The sequence below is a fragment of the Rhipicephalus microplus genome, chromosome 2 (genome assembly GCF_043290135.1).
Source record: "Rhipicephalus microplus isolate Deutch F79 chromosome 2, USDA_Rmic, whole genome shotgun sequence".
Taxonomy (NCBI): domain Eukaryota; kingdom Metazoa; phylum Arthropoda; class Arachnida; order Ixodida; family Ixodidae; genus Rhipicephalus; species Rhipicephalus microplus.
In genome coordinates, this window is record NC_134701.1 from 296077434 (window position 1) to 296090091 (window position 12658).

Consider the following 12658-nt stretch of genomic DNA (forward strand, 5'->3'; position numbering starts at 1 on the left):
AGATCTAGAAAAAATTCCAAATTTTCTATTCCATCCAATAAACGATCCTCCTCTCGTTGGTGGAATGATTAGTGTACGCGTGATTATAGGAGACGAAAAGCCGCCTGGAAAAAAAAAAACTTCTTAATCAGAGCCCAACAAACTGGAAGGGCTGTCAATTCCTTGCTGGCATATTTAAGCGTACAGTGAACCGCGCGAAAGAAGAATACGACAGTAGACATTTTGATTATTTTTCTAAATCTAAAATTAAGCGTGCTTTGTTCGCTTATCTTCTGACAAGAAAAGTACTGCCAGCACCTTTAACGTTGCAGTCATGTGTCTTGACGCCGGAAGAAATGAGCATCTCTCTAGAAGACATAGCGCAAGGTTTAAAACGCCGCCTCACTGCTAATTTTTTGGCTACTCAGTCCGTTCTGGTAAACTTTAATGAATTTCCAGAAGTTTCTTTAGCTGAATTGAGTCAGACAGTATTATGCTTACCGAGGACTGCTCCCGGACTAGATGGGATTACGAACTCTATGTTGAAATGTTTACTCCAGGAATCGCCTAATATTTTGCTAGAACTGGTGAATTATTCGTTAGGAAACGCATGGATACCTCCAGAATGGAAACTTTCCAAAATTGTATTGTTGCTAAAAAATGAAAATGATGCATACACGTTGGATAACATAAGGCCGATCGCACTGACATCAAACTTAGTGAAATTGGTTGAGAGAATCATCAATATACGAATTAATGAAATTATTACCATGAGGTCAATTCTAAGTCCTTGTCAAATTGGGTTCAGGGCTGGTTGTTCGATTTGGGATGCCCAAGTTGATTTAGAGAGTCGGCTTCAATTAGCTCGGCTGCATAAAAAATATGCAGCCTTAGTTGCCCTAGACATCGCTAAAGCATATGATACCGTGGAGCATTCTATTTTGATAGATCGATTAGAATACCTTGATTTTCCATCATACATAGTAGCGTGGGTTCACAATTTTCATGCAGACAGAAAATTTTATTGTTTTAAAGATGGGTTTTCATCATCTACTCATACCCAAACGAGATGAGTACCGCAAGGCTCGGTGCTTTCCCTGGTGCTATTTAATTTACTAATGAGCACCATTCCACGCAAAAAGGATATAACAACTTTTGTTTATGCAGACGATATCGCATTTTTTGCAATGGCAGATAACATTCAGACCTTATATGAACGACTGCAGACTTACCTTAATATATTGGAGAGCTGGCTCGATGGCAACAGCTTTTTACTTAATCCGAGTAAATGTGCCCTCCTTGTTTTCCCGCTGCATTACCCTGTGAACATCTCTCTGTCTTACCACCATGAGGACATACCACAGCTGGAATCTGTTAAATACCTTGGAGTAATTTATCACACGTCGCTTAACTGGCGACCTCATATCGAATATATCGCCGGAAAAGGAGTGCGTGCCATTGGCATATTACGTAGGCTAAGCGACTACCGCATAGGTATGAGAAGAGACACATTGGTAATGATATATCGCATGTACGTTCGTCCCACTTTGGAATTTGGATGTGTACTTTTCTCTGGAGTTCAAGCTTACAAGTTGCGGCCTCTAATTCTTCTGGAAAAAGAAGCTTTGCGCTTATGCCTTGGCCTTCCCAAAACAGTTGCCAACAATGTGTTGTATCTCGAATCGAGGGTCCCTCCGCTTTCTTGTAGAATTCGCCTTCTGGCTGTTCAGACATTCTTAAGAATTTATGAATCACCATTACGACATTCAGAAACAGCCTTTATTTCCACCCCGGAATCATTTTTTTTCTGCTAGAAGGCCGCGATTTCACACGCCACAAACTATATTTGTGCAAAATTTACTGGAGTCTCTAAACGTACGTATAAACGACATCATGCCGAGTCGTGATAATTTAGCCCCGGTGGAAATTCAATTCGACGACATTTTTCATAATAATGCCAAATTACTTCCCCATAATGTTTTGGATGGTTTACTACAAGATCACCTGCGCCGTATTACAACGAACGTTATTATTGCTACAGACGCATCGCAATACGACGAAAAGTCAGGGGTTGGTATTTTCAGCCCGATTTTAAATTGGATTTATTCCCTTCGACTACCCGATTTCATACCCGTTTTTTTGTGGCTGAGTTTCTGGCAGTAGTGCTCACCTTACGCAAGTTAGATACAGCAATTACATCAGCTGTCATAATAACAGATTCCCCATCTCTCTGTGTGGCAGTTTCTGTTGGTGCTGATAATCAAGTAACAAAGGCGTTCCGTGCTCTAGTACCTGCGCATTTGAGAAAAGTACGATTAGTTTGGGTGCCTGGGCATAAAGGTTTGTTTCTAAATAAAATAGCCGATTCCTTAGCTAAGTCGTCAATCAGCGAAACAATTCTACCACTCTGTCCATCATCCGCTTGTGTGACTGCTGCTCGATTCCGCAGACGTACGCTTATGCAAGTCTTTACAGGTTCAGCACTAACAAACTCTACAGAATATCGCCATTTATTATATCCCTGGCGAAGAGACTTTTGCCGCAATCGAAAACAAGAAGTAGCTATCACAAGGCTGCGTTGCCGGGTACCAAATCTAAATTTTTATAAACACAGGTCTGCTCAGGCACCTTCGCCACTGTGTGCATTCTGTGATGAACTGGAAACAATAAACCATTTCTTTTTGACCTGCAGGCGGTTTAACACATTACGAAAAACCCTATTAGAAATACCTTTACGTGGTATTGGTATGGACTTATCTCTGCCTGTCATTTTGTCTTTTGGAGCTTCCATTTCTGGTTTCTCTAATGCGACAGTATGCGCGGCCATCCGGGACTATATTGATGAAACTAATACGTTGACTAATTAACCAGTTTCATTATCCTAACAGGTCCACATAATTATATACGTATAAAATCATATTAGTGCTCTATTCTAAGAATAAATTCGTTTATGTAAATATTTACATGCATTACATTAAGCAACACACTTTCCTAGCCTATCGGTAATCTTTCTGTTAAACCTCCATCATTAAAAATCTGAACAGTAAATTTTGAAACCACTCGATTCTTGGCCAATCCCCCACAGTGGGTATGCGCCACTTACAATAGGATAACAACAACAACAACATTGTGTGACGCCTGGTTGTTCGTTTGCTGTTCTAAAACGCTTTGTTACTCATAATAACGTGATTACTTTCCCGGCATCAAGCCTGCCTAGGGCAAGTTTGCTAACAAGTCCCAAGCACGGCGTAGCTTAGTGGTAGAATACTAGGCTGGCACCAAGCGGACCTGGGCTCGAGCCTGACTATATCATTGGCACTAGTGCATTTTGCTAATTTCACGTGATGTGGTGACGGACACTGGCGGCGGCGGCGGCGGTGGACAACTACGCGAGACCCGAGTTGTGATCTCATAACCGTTTTCGCTGTAATATACCCAGCTCAGTGGAATCGGGAATCGATGCGCCCACTACACTCTGATGGCGCGTTCACACTGAGCATTCCGGCCGCCGATAGTGCGCTGAATCCGGTTCGGCGGCAGCAAGATCCGTTGAAAGGGCCCTCTCTGCGCCGATCGCTGTCGGACTGATTTTTGCGGCGACTGCCGCCAAATCTGTCCCCACAGACCATTACGAGCGCTGGTGAAGGAATTTCGAAAAGTGGCGGGCGAGCCCTACTCACTTGTCATGTTGCAGTGCATGTGACCGAATGTTGAGCGCAACAGAAGTTTCACCCATTCTCTGCCTATTTCACGTCCCTATTTTGTGGAAGAGGTGGCCAAGCTTGTCGCGGTCTTGCAGAGCAAGAGAAACCCACCAACACCGCTGGCACCGGCGATTTTTTTTTGCTCTGCATACATTACAAGGCAGCAGCTTGCCAGCACAACTGCATCTTCTTGCTTCCAGCGTACACGAATCAACGAGGTTTAGACCACCGCATAGCGTAATGGCGTTCGGGAGCCGCGACAACAACCGTGTGATCCATGCCGCGTTCGTCCATGCATGATTGGCAAAATCAGCGGCACGGGGCGCGTCCAGTCGTGAGGGGTGAGTGACTCCATGGTTGCTTGTGCGGTGCGAAAGAGGTGATTGAGCTCCTCTTGAATTACCTGCGTTGTTCTTGCCAGGTAGTGCTCAGATACGTAATGTTGGGTTTATGAGCAGACAGGTTATCAATAATAAGGAGATTTTACAGGGCATCAGTAAACGTCAGCGGAAATTCCGATTATGCATTGTTTAGCCCACGAGTCTTTTTCTTAACATAACTTCGGTAATTTTATTTACACCACTGTAATGTTTGGAGCGCTTATTCAATATGCAATACTGAAAAATGCCATGGTTGTGGGTTGATTATATAAAAAAATAATGACAGTTATGAACAAACCTATCACGATAAAAATCTTTTGATATTGTCATCATACCAATAAGTAATATTTGTCCGCTTTCCATATATAAAAACGCCGGGTCGAGGTGTACCACTGCGTATTAATTATTTCAGTCTATCATGTCAGCTGTACCAATAAAACATGAATAGTTGAAATCAGCGTTAATTCATTATATATGTAGTGAAATTAGCTAGAACAATTTGTTTGATACAGACATTTCGAACGGATATACGTACGCACTGATTATGGTGAAATTTTTTTCATTGTATAAGTGGTGTCTGAAATATTAAACCCTACGGGGTTCATTTTTCTTTCAAGAAAAAAAAAAGAGAAGGAGGAAAGGAGCTGAAGAGACCAGTGGCGAGAAATGCGTAAAGAAGCGAGGGTCGGGTAGCTTGGCAAAACGGGTTGTAGAGCTTAGACGAACCGGGCGTTGGAGTACAGACAGGTGCAGTGCGTGCTCTTTTTTTGTGTGTGTGTCCGTATGCTTGCGCAAAACGCTGTCCGCAATGGTAGTAGGAGGCCTGACGTTATTGTGGAAGAGCGAGGGGGAGAGGTTAAATGCGTATTTCTGCAACCCATTTGACCGCACAGCTCCGCCTTCTCGAGCTTCACCTTCTGCCTAATCTCGCCTTCTCAATTGCTGCGCTTCTCGGCGCAGGCCTCAACCGTGACGTAAACAAACGAATGGCCTCATTCGTTTCAAGTTTGCTGCAAGCACAGTGGCCCACTGCGGCATAATGTTTCTTTCGGCAATCAGCGAAGGGCGCGTGCGCATGGCAGCACACGAACCTACGCAGCTGCCCACTTCGTTACAGCGTTTGCAGCCGACGACAGTTAAATATGTCTGAACACTTTGTAATCGGTGCGCCTTTTAAAGGCTCTCTCATGGCGCAATGTACGAGGCCCGGTGCGACTCTCCACTTCTGTCACACAAAATTACTTGCGCTAAAGAGGCTGCTCCCCCACACAAGACCTTCACAAAAGTTTTTTTGTTTGTTCCGCAATACTTTCATGCCACAGCGTCAACCTGTGGCACAAGAACAGCTTGCTATGCAGATGGCCAAGGCTTAATTCTCATTCAACTAGAATATTTTATAGTCCATTGCATTCCCATCCTCATTTTTCGGTCATGCGACTATCGGATAACGCTGGCGCTACCACCGTCACCAGAATTACCGCGAAACGAGCTCTTGAACACTCGTGGGTAAATGAAGTGGGTAGAAACAGTACCTGTAAATTCTGCCAGACAAGACGGCCAACTGTCCTAAGCCAAACAACATTTCGGTCCCCCATGAAGCAGTTTGGTGGGAGCCCGAGCCCCCTTCATTCCGTACTGTCCGCCTAAGCGCTTACCCATCGCTTAAGAAATTCCAAAAAGGAAGTTTACTTCATGGAGAATGTTTTTGTGATCATAAAATGCGAAAAAGACAGGCTGGTCAACCCGTATTCGGTTTGCTACCGGGAAAGACTTAAGGGAAGGAAAGCGGAGAGGCGTGCGAAAACGAAAATGAACAAAAGAGGGACTCAATAGGCCACACAAAAAGTTCAACAAGGCCTTGTGAGACTTTTTGTGGGCACTCGAGCACTGACTGCTTTGACGTCAAGGGTCTGTAGTGAAGGCAGGCCAAAGCAGTGGCGGCAGCCCGTGTTCACTGTTCATCGTTACAACCTCGAAAGATTGAACTGGAGCAATTCGTGACGAGATGCAATATCGTTTGAGCACTTTCTCACCTGCTAGGCTGACACTAAGTTCGGCTTGAGCTTACCTGTAGAAACATATCAGCAAAGTGCCAAGGAAGGTGGAGACGAAGCGAAGTGTGGCTGAGTCTCCAGCTGGAGGCCACTCAGCCACTTCTGGGAGGCTGAGCACCAGCCAAGCATGCATCTCCGCCATGCTGAATGATCCGCGCAGCTTGAGCACGTTCATGCAGCTACGGAAACATCGAAGGCTGTGTTAGAACACAACGCTCGACGCTTCATGAAAACAAGCATTGCACAATCCACACTGTGCATCCCCTAACTATCGTTATGTGTGCTGACGTTACGTGATATGTGAGAACATTTGCACACAATTTTCGTCACTGCTTCACTTAATCATTGTGGTGTTCACGCATTTTCTTGAGTGGGACATCCCTTCCAACTTGGGTGCAACCAAGTAGACTCTTGACATTTATGCGGATTCTAAAAATAATATTTCTTGTGGTTAAACGTTACAAAGCGACAACACCTTTATCAACAAAAGGGTGGCTACTTGGGCTGGTTGGTATTGTGTTTCGCAAGAAATTTACATTCTTCATGCGCAGGGGAACATTTCATGAAGAGGTCGTCTAGGGCATAGCGCACACATAAGAGGTGTGCGATCTGTCCTGTCTGCCCTCTTTCTGAAACACTAAGAAAGTATATTGCTTAGAAAAACATTATGAGGGTATTGGAGGGCTCGGGGTATTCGGGGCACTTGGGCTTCTTTAACGTACGTCCATCTAAATTGCGTGCCTCTAGTATTTTCACCTCCCGCGAAAAGACAGCCCGTATTTGATTCCATGAGGGGAGCAGTTCAGCACCATAATTACTAATTAAAAAATTGGTGAGCCTCCTGTTTATAACTAACAGTATTAACATGCGCACTTCCACTGTCGTTTCGAGAATTACATGATAAAATATTTAGCATATTATAGGACTAGGTTTCATGCAAAGCAGTCGGCGAGCAATAGGATATTCTTTCCTGGCTTGGAGCCAAGCGTTACGAGGCGATTTTTGTAACGGCAGTAATTGCGCCCACATTGTGGCCTTACCAGGATGCACTGGCGACCAAAGTTTAACCTGTGACCTTCAGAACTGCTTTTAAAGTAAAGGTATAGACACGAAGGCCAGTTATTACTTTTTGACTAAATGAAAAGTATGCCTAAGTGTATTAGATCGGGGTTCAACAACGCTCGATTACCTGTAAGTGTTCAGGTGTTCGCGTAGCGCATATATATTCGAGTATTTGGAGAAACGACCATTTGAAAAGCTGTCGTGCGATAGACGCCTTACCTTCTTACACATAATTCTTATACACGATACCTCTGATCTGATTGTTTGACGCTACGACTACCTTTCGCCGCAGCTGGTATGAATTCGTTCTACCCGGTAGAAGTACCTGTCATCTTCCAGCAGCGAGTGTGTCCGCCGGTGAAGAGAGAGGGGTCGTATCTGGTACTCTCGCCGGCGGCAGCACTTGGGCTGAAGATGCGCGGTGACGTAGGCCCGCAAAACACCCTGCTGGCCCTCGATGGTTCGAATCTTGACCTCGAGCCTCGATGTGTTGGCCTGGCACCGGAACGTGGCGAGCAGGTAGTTGCCACTGGACTAGAGGAATACACCAATAATGTCTATACAACCGAAAGCCAAAAAAGTAGAATCACAGCTTTCTCGAAAAAAGAGATGCTTTCTGCAACACTAGAAAAGCCAGAAGTAAATAGGAAAGGGAAAATATTCGCGTGCGCAAGACCCATATACCCTTCAGGTGGGCTCACGCTAAAGTAGCAATACGTGCCATTGGACTCTTCTTTCAGAAGCCATCGTGAGGTGCTCGATGGTTTTTGAGCGCAGATTGGTAGGTTGGGTGAGCTGGCTCGCCGTAATAGCTTGGTCACAAAATATGAAAGACAGAAGATAAGCAGCAAAAAGCGGCCGCATCTGACGCGGCCATGGGTCACATATTCTGGCCTGTAAGTTGGCTTGCAGGTACCTCCAGTTCTTACGGCCGGAAAAATTATGTCCTAGCCATTGAAGGGAAAGTGTTACAAGCTGCCACTCTAGCGTCGCCAGCGCGAAGTCAGCGACGGGAATGACAGCAGGTTGGTTCGTTCCGTACGCAAGCAGAGACAGTGAAGAGATCAGAGACGTGGGAAAACAAAACAAACTTTACTCTAGTGATATTGCAGCAACACGGGATCTAATACAACACTTCAATACAACTAACAAAATACATCGACACTTGATACAACTAAAGAAATATATAACAGAAACAATAAATCAGCTTACGAGAGAGAACTATTACAAACTACACAAACTAACAAGAATAGAACTACAGAGGAGAAAGTTCGAAACAGGTGAAGGCATACGTGTGATGACCGGCAGCGTTGTGTCCCCGACGATCGGATGCGAGAAGTCGAAGAGAGTTCTGGCACGACTGCGATGTCGGCGGTGTTGCAACGCTGGTGGCTCCGGGAGGCTAGTGCTTGTAGGTGACTTCGAGCAGGTTGAGCTAACTCGAGGCGAAGTCCCGATGGCTACGTTGCAGACGTTAATATCGCGTCACAACTAGACGAACGGCTAAGTTTAGGTGGCCAGCCGATACAGAGCCACACTAAAAACTTCTAGAAGAGATGCTTGTTGATCTGTTTCTACACCATCTTTGTCAGCGACTAGTCTGCCTAGCAGGGCAAAATCCTGCGCTTAAATCCCCCTCGTGTCTCCTCGCTCTCTTCCTTGGGGACAAGAGACCTCTACATGGGTCCAATCATGTGCGTTTGATTGATGGAAACTCCGCCTCAAAAATATTTTAACGCCACCCCTTTTTAATTGGGAGAGGGCCCGCAACTAGCGAGAGTGACAACCTGTCGGGTTGTTGTCATACGGCTTGGCCACCTGAGCGTTTCCCACGCTTTTCTCCGTGGGAACGGTCAAACGTTTGGCTCTCAGTCGGTGCGTCTTGTAGTCTAATCCTTGTTTGGGGTATACCGCGGCCTTCTACGACCTTGCAGACGTCGCCACAGTTACAAAAGGATTAACTGTCGGCGGCGACGTTCTAAGAAGAGCACCCCATTTTGCACTTCTCGGCTCCCTTTCATGGGCCGCCGTTTCTCACGGTCAGTCGGGGAGTACGGCGCCCGTTAATTGCCGTGACGCGGTGTCGCCAAAAATGGCCGTCCGTGACAGAAAGAAAAGATGATTGCGACACAAAGCCGTTCATGGGCGGAGTGGTCACTACACTATGCCAACAGGCGATACTGCACAAGGACAGAGCGCATCTGCAGGATGAGAAAGAAAAGTTGGTCGGGGTTTTCAAGACATGCTCTCGTGATCAGCTGGATGAGATTATGACAAGAAGTGGTTATGTGAGAGCACACGTGGCACATGTAGCTTAGATAATTAGCGTTATACTCAGCTGCAAGTCAAGGGCAGTGCGACGTTTCAACGTCAAAAGACCCCCTCCTAGATGTGTCGCCATTACGTTGCGGCCAACTGCCCTTGTGCCGTGCTGCTCACGAGAGAAATAAAAAAAGTCATCGCAGAAGCATTTCGCATAGGCATGTGCACGAAGTAGTCTATGAGGGGGGTGCAAAGTCGGCCACATGCATTGCCATAATAAGCAATAAAGGTGGCACTGCGACGAACATTCGCCCACCAATGGTACTTCGTACAGGTGGTTAACCAGTGGAGCGCTAGAAAGCAGTGGTGTACGAAACACCGTTCCGAATATTCCGGGAACTATTTCCTTCGAACGAAGAACGCCACCGTTCCTTTCAGGATCGGTGGAACTGCAATGGTAACTCAATACGTTTACTAAACAATGGCCGAGGGAACGGCGTTAGTTCTGTAAGTGTTGCACGGCAATAAACAAAGTGCATGCAAGCCATGGTGTGACATGACTATAACGCATCCTCGATTTTTAAGACGATAGTTTTTTTTGGGATACTTCAACACAGATGTTGCTCTTTCAGTCTCTTTGCTGGTGTGCGTGTTCAATGATTCAGCCACCTGGTGAAAGTTCAAGCCCGTGATCTACGTCCACCCATGTTGGCCTGGTAGCGGCGATCATACTTGTGGACATTGTCAATCAAAACCAAATATACTCATATTTCAACACCTAATGAGTATTAGGGAGTGTGTTTCCTCATTTAGAAAATGCATAGGTACGCAATTTTAGAGATCGCAGCGTTTACAGGTGCTACACTGCGCTGACCATGCGACGCTATCAACGAGAAAGCGAGGCATCGCTAAACTAGAGTTACGGTGTATGCTACTTTCATGTATCCGAGTTGGGCATCTGTTTACCAATGTCGCTAGCGACCACGCACTGCTGAGAAGCTCATGCACAGACCACGCCGGGAAAACATAGCCGCCCAGCCGAAATCGATCGCCGTCCACCTGGAATCTATCGTGTGACCTACGAACATTTATTTGTTTTAGATTCATGTCCCGAAGCTTCGTCAGCAAGGTATTTGCCTGGATTCGGTGCCATTTTTGAAAAACATACTGAGAAACTTGGCAGATCCCACGTACAGTGTGAATGAATGATATGCGAAGCATGAATGAGAAATGCTGATTTGTCACTTTAAATAAGCAAAACGTTACGAGGGGTAGGTAAATGATGCGGTACTTGACTTCCGTATCATGACTATCATGTTTAGATGTGTTGTTTACCTTCGTCATGTATTCACGTCACGTGAAACCAAAATTATTACATTTGAAGGCAGCGAAACGGCCGCGAGCACGCTATGAGCGTGGTATGTTCTCATGTTCTTACAGGACACGCGAGTCTGGATTATAATGTTTGCAGCAGTCATATATTTCGTCATCCATTGATGTCACGCAACACAAAATTTGGTATATGCGAAACTAGCAAAATGGCCACGAGCGCATCCTGAAGGGTCCAAAATACTCCAATGTATCGTTGACGCGCGCGCACGCTGGGCACAGCAGCGCTACGTTAGCAAAACGCGAGCGCGCTGTAGTCTGACGCGAGACGCGACAAGCGTCTGTCGGTGTGGCCTGACGGCAACCAGCGCGAAATGCGACATGCTGTATTTCGCACCGATGCGTTACACGGACAACACTACGACTCTCTTATTTTGTGAAGGAGGGCGCCGGACGTGATGAAACGCGCATGCTTCAAAGCCCCGCAGCGCGGCACGCGCCTGCGAGTAGTAGTAAACAACTTTATTAAGGCAGCTGACGGTTTCCTAAGTGGCGAGGGCTGTCAGGCCATGCCTGGTCGCCACCTCGTCAGCGCGTTTGATGGCCCGGAGCTGGGTGTCCAGGCTTGTGGTCGTGAGGATTCTCTCCCAGGCCTCACTTGAAGGTGACTGTCCTAGGAGGTTTGGTGGGGGAGGGTCCTTGCTGCATCCCCAGATGATGTGATCCAAGGTTGCGGTCTGGGTCTTGCAAAGGGTGCACGTAGATGTGAATAAGGCAGGGTATATGTGCCTGTATATGTACGGGGAAGGGAATGAGTTCGTTTGAAGCCGCCGCCAAGTGATTTGTTGAGCTTTGTTTAGTTCCGGGTGCGGGGGTGGTCTGGTTTGCCTTGATAGCTTGTAGTACTGTGTGATGTCGTGAAAGGTGATGAGTGCTTCAGTTGCTTCGATATCGTGGTCCGAAGTCTGGCCCACCGCTCGGCATACGAGTCCTCGAGCTTGTCTGTGGGCGGCTTCGTTACCCGGGTTTCCTGCGTGCGCTGGGACCCAGATGAGTTGGATTAAACGAGGATCGTCATCGTCGGTGCTGCTGGCAGTAGTGTCGCCTGAGGCGTTGCGTGCCGCTCGGGGCAGAGGACGGAGGATGCGCGCCGTGGTTGGGGAAACAGTGCCCCGGGCAAATCGGATGATAGCAGATTTGGAGTCACTGATAATTGTTTCAAAACCGGCCATTGCGGCGAGTGCTATGGCAGCTTCTTCGGCCTCGGTTGGGTCTTGTGTGCGTATGGAGCCGGCGCACCTCGTGGTAGGCTCTATATCGACTGGGGTACGTTTCGACGAGACGTTGATTGCAAAGGCTTGTTTGGGGGTTGGGTAGCTTGCCGCGTCGACGTGAGCCACTTTTGTGTTCGTACCATAGGTATTGTGAAGGTTTCTGGCGCGGGCTGATCGTCTACCGTCATGAATGCCGGCCAGCATGTTTTTCGGCAACGGCTGCACAATGAAGCGCTGTCTGAGGAGAGGCGGTAGCGAGATCAAGTCTTGTCCGCTTGGTGACGAGGGAATTCCGATACGTTGAAGTATCCATCTTCCGGTTTTACTACCACGCAATCGTTCAATTTGTGCAGTTCGGTGAGCCTCGATAAGTTCATCTATTGTATTGTGAATTCCAAGGCTGAGGAGGTGCATGGTCGATGTGGTGCGGGAGAGGCCCAAAGCGATCTTGTGGACTGTGCGAATAAGTCTGTCTACTTTTTCTTTTTCAGCCTGGAGGAGTCGTAGGTACGGTAAGGCATAAGTTATTCTTGTGGTTACGAAGGCGTTTAACAGCTGGAGAAGTTCCTTTTCTTTCATGCCGTGTTTCCGCGCAGAGATTCTTCCTAACAGAC

The 12658-nt window shown here is 46.7% G+C and overlaps 1 protein-coding gene across 1 annotated transcript in view; it reads right to left on the reverse strand.

The window, feature by feature from the left end:
* The window catches only part of LOC119162682 (BBSome complex member BBS7), a 287576-nt gene that overhangs the window by 80313 nt on the left and 194605 nt on the right, over positions 1–12658 (reverse strand). The window contains exons 14-15 of the mRNA XM_075882301.1: positions 7505–7713; positions 6132–6296 (exon numbers count right to left, since the gene is read on the reverse strand). Coding sequence (XP_075738416.1) covers positions 6132–6296; positions 7505–7713 — 374 coding nt within the window. The remainder of the gene's footprint in view (positions 1–6131; positions 6297–7504; positions 7714–12658) is intronic.